The sequence below is a fragment of the Suricata suricatta genome, chromosome 11 (genome assembly GCF_006229205.1).
Source record: "Suricata suricatta isolate VVHF042 chromosome 11, meerkat_22Aug2017_6uvM2_HiC, whole genome shotgun sequence".
Classification (NCBI taxonomy): Eukaryota; Metazoa; Chordata; class Mammalia; order Carnivora; family Herpestidae; genus Suricata; species Suricata suricatta.
Genome location: NC_043710.1, coordinates 12,252,547 through 12,255,986, shown reverse-complemented (window position 1 = coordinate 12,255,986; position 3,440 = coordinate 12,252,547). Strand labels below are relative to the sequence as shown.

The window sequence follows — 3,440 nt, the reverse complement described above, 5'->3', positions numbered from 1 at the left end:
GGGGGGTGGATGTAGGGAGAGGAACGGGGTCAGAATACTCTACAGGGAAGACCAAATGCATCGTGGTACTTCCTGTAAGACACCCATCCGCCCACCCACCATCCATCCATCCATCCATCCACCCATCCAAAAGGGTTCATTGAGCATTTGGTGGGGACACAAAGATGGATGAGAGGAGTCTCCTGCCCTCAAAAAGCTGGCAGTCTAATGGGGGGAAGTGGTGAGTCAGCAGCTAATTACAGGAAACCGCACGCCTGTACAATGGGATGTGAACAGACGCGTGTGCGACCCTCTGAGGCACACCCAAGTTGAAGGTGTCCCCTGGGGCTCCCAAGCCCTGAAGGAGAAGCCTGGCGCCACGGATTATTGGCAGGAACACCCCCTTCCAACTGCGTCTCACCCGGGATGGGGGCTCCCCTCCCAGCGTCGCGCGCTGGCCTGTGTTGGGGGCCAGGGGTCCTCCTACCCCTCTCAGAAGAGCGCGGGCCCAGGGAGCCGATGACAGCACACCTGAGTCAGCCCGCCGCCCACCCGCCCCTCAGCGTCTGTCTCCGCATCTTGTGATATTTCGCTCCCCGGGAGCCAGCCCCACTGCGCTCCGGAGGCAGCTCGGCAAACAAACCCAGCGACAGATTGTGCCGCGGCTCATTCCGGGGAAGGACGCCAAATCCCACCCTGCTACCCCCAACACTCCCTCCCTGCCGCCCCCTCCAGGCCCTCCTCCCCGGCGCGGGGCCTCGACAGGGTGGGTCCCAGGAAACGCTGGGGCCTATTCCTGCCTTCTAGAGATGGAAAAAGGGGGTTTGGAGCCCCAGAGACGCCCTTTTCCGCTCCTACCTCCCCCGAATCAGAGAGGCGCGGCAGAGGACTTTAGGTGAGGAGGGAGCCCAGGAAGAGCAGACGACGAGCCGGCAGGGGGCGCCCGAGCGTCCAGGTGCAAGACGCAGGGAGCCCGCCAATGAAATTGGGGTGGGGAGAGGGGGCAGACACCGAGAAAGAGACACGAGACACAGAGATGTCGTGGCAGAGAGTCAGAGAGCCAGAGGACAGAAGAGAGGCTACAGAGACATGGAGAGACGGTGAGAGAGATAGAGAAGATAGCAAGAGAGACAGATGCATAAAGATTGGAAATGACAGGGAGAGAGGAAGGAGGGAGAGAGGAAGGAAGGGGGGGGAGGTGGAACAGAGCGACCGACCGAGTCTGCAAAATATGAATAAGGATGGGGGAAGAAAGTGAGAGAAATCGAATGAGAGCCAGGGAAGAATGAGAGCCTATGGGTGGAGCAGGGAATGAATGGGAAAAAAGAAACCGGCATTTATAAAGCGCCAACTGTATGCCAAGGGTTGCGTTGGAATCTGGCACCCACAGGAGAAGAGGAGCCGAGTGGAGGCAGCGGGGCGAGGGGATCTTTTCCTGTGCTCCCAGGAGCGGCCGCCGGGGCTCCGGCGCTTCCTCGGGTGGCGTTGCGCACGGATGGGCCCACGCAGCGCCGACCCTGCGGGTGCCACAAGGCCCCTGTCCCCGAAGCGCCTTTCCCCCTTGGCCCCGCGCCTGTCTGAGGCCGGGGCTGCTTACGAGGACCGGATGATGTCCTCGCCGCCTCTGTAAGGAGACGCTTAGGTCACTGATCGGCTGAGTGAGCCTCGAACGCGGCCACGTGAGGCGCGAGGGACTCCGTGGAGAAGAGAATGCACCCCACTTTAAGAGGAAGAAGCAGCTCGCGTAAAATCAATGGTCTCTTCTCCACGCAGGGGATGAGATAGTCCCTTTAGGCCACATCACACTTACACATAAAAATGCACACTCGCACGCGCACCCAAACTTGCACCCGCTCGCCAGTGCTTTCACGGCGCGCACACACCCGGGCCCTGTTCCCCTGCCAGCCACCCCGAGCTCACTCGCGCCAAACTCTCGCACACCTCACGCCTCCCACCAGTGCAGACCCGCACGCTGGGGGGTACTCAGAGTCTCGCCTAGCCGCACACTCGCGTGCCCCCCTCGTCCCGCGCGCGAGCACTCCAGAGGCACGCCTTCACAAGTGTCCTTGTGCGCGCGTGCACACTCATATGCACTCCATCGTGCACACGCAAACTCTTGCATATGCTATGCTTACAGTCGCACACACTCCGAGGCTGGGGGCTGGGGACGGAAGGGAAAGTGGACTCTAGGACCTCTCCCAGGAGACAGAAACCGCGGAGGCCTGGACTTTGACGCTGGGGACGTGGCACGAAAGGGGAGGTGACCCAGGAGCCCATCTCCTCCAGAAAAGTTGGGAGGGGGGACTGGACAAGTCCACGGGGTTCCCTTACACTATTACACCGCACTCCCCCCCCCCACCCCCGCGCCAGAAAGGATTTCTCTCGAAGCATGGCTCCGCGAAGGCGATCGAACACCGTCCTCCGGGTTCCCCCAAGGAGGGGAGGGGGCCGGGGTGGAGGGGGCTGGAGAGCCGCGCCCGCCTCCTAGTGGCCAGGAGAGGGTTAAGTAGACTAGCTAGGAAGCGAGGGAGGAGCCAGCGAGTGCGGGAAGGAGTGGGGGTGGTTGGGAAGTGCATCCTCGCTGTCCCCACTCTCCCTCGGCGAGCAGCCGGGGCGCACGGACCGACGGACTGACGGACTCGAGCGCCGCTTGCGCTGCTGGGGGGCGCTGGCCCCTGGCGTCGACGGCCAGCTCCAGCCCTCCCGGCCCCGTCGCGCCCCGCCCCGTCCCGTCGGGGCCGATGGCTCCTCCCGAGGCCCGCAACCCGGGGGGCGCAGGGTAGAGCCTCGCGGCCCGGCCACCCAGCCCGGGGATTCCCGGGCCCTTGCGGAGCCCCGCGGAGTCCCCGCCGTCCGTCCGGCGGGCTCAGGGAGCGAGTGGGAGCGCCCTCCCCCCACCGCCCCCTCCCCCGTGCGTCGAGACAAGATGCTGCCCTGGCTCGGGCGCCTGCTCCAAGGTAGGGACCTCGGCCCACCCGCCGGCGGAGGGGAGCCTGGGGAGGGGAGCCGGTGCCCCCTCCCCACGGGCGCAAGGGTGGGGCAGTTGTGGGGGTGGGGAGGAGCCTGGGGTGGGGGGGGAGAGCTTAGCCGGGGGGGGGGGGGGGGCCGCCCCCGCGCCCGGGTGGCCGGCTGGAGGAGCGCACCGGGCTCGGAGCCTGCTGGGAGGTGCGGGTAGCTCGTGACCGAGGGGGGACGCAGGGGCAGGCGGACCCGGCCCGGGCTCCAGCTGCTCAGGGGGACGCCGAGGACTCTGGCCGGCTGGAGAAGCGCCGACTCAGCAAGTCCTCGTGCCCCGTGCCTCAGCACTTTCCAGTCACCTGGGAAGACAGGGGGGTGTGGGTGGGGGGCTGTCTGGGAGGATGGGAGGCTCGGAGGGAAATCCAAAAGGCCCTGCCTAGTAAGACCGAGGATGGAGGGCGCTAGAAGCGGGGGGGGGGGGGGGGGGGGGGGGGGGGGGGGGG

At 65.6% G+C, this 3,440-nt stretch overlaps 1 protein-coding gene across 1 annotated transcript in view; it reads left to right on the top strand.

Annotated features, from left to right (window-relative positions):
- Positions 1-2,525: 2,525 nt before the first annotated feature.
- Positions 2,526-3,440, top strand: part of RTN4RL2 (reticulon 4 receptor like 2) — a 13,900-nt gene continuing 12,985 nt past the window's right edge. The window contains exon 1 of the mRNA XM_029915481.1: positions 2,526-2,936. Within this exon, the coding sequence (XP_029771341.1) occupies positions 2,906-2,936 (31 nt within the window). The 5' untranslated portion in view covers positions 2,526-2,905. The remainder of the gene's footprint in view (positions 2,937-3,440) is intronic.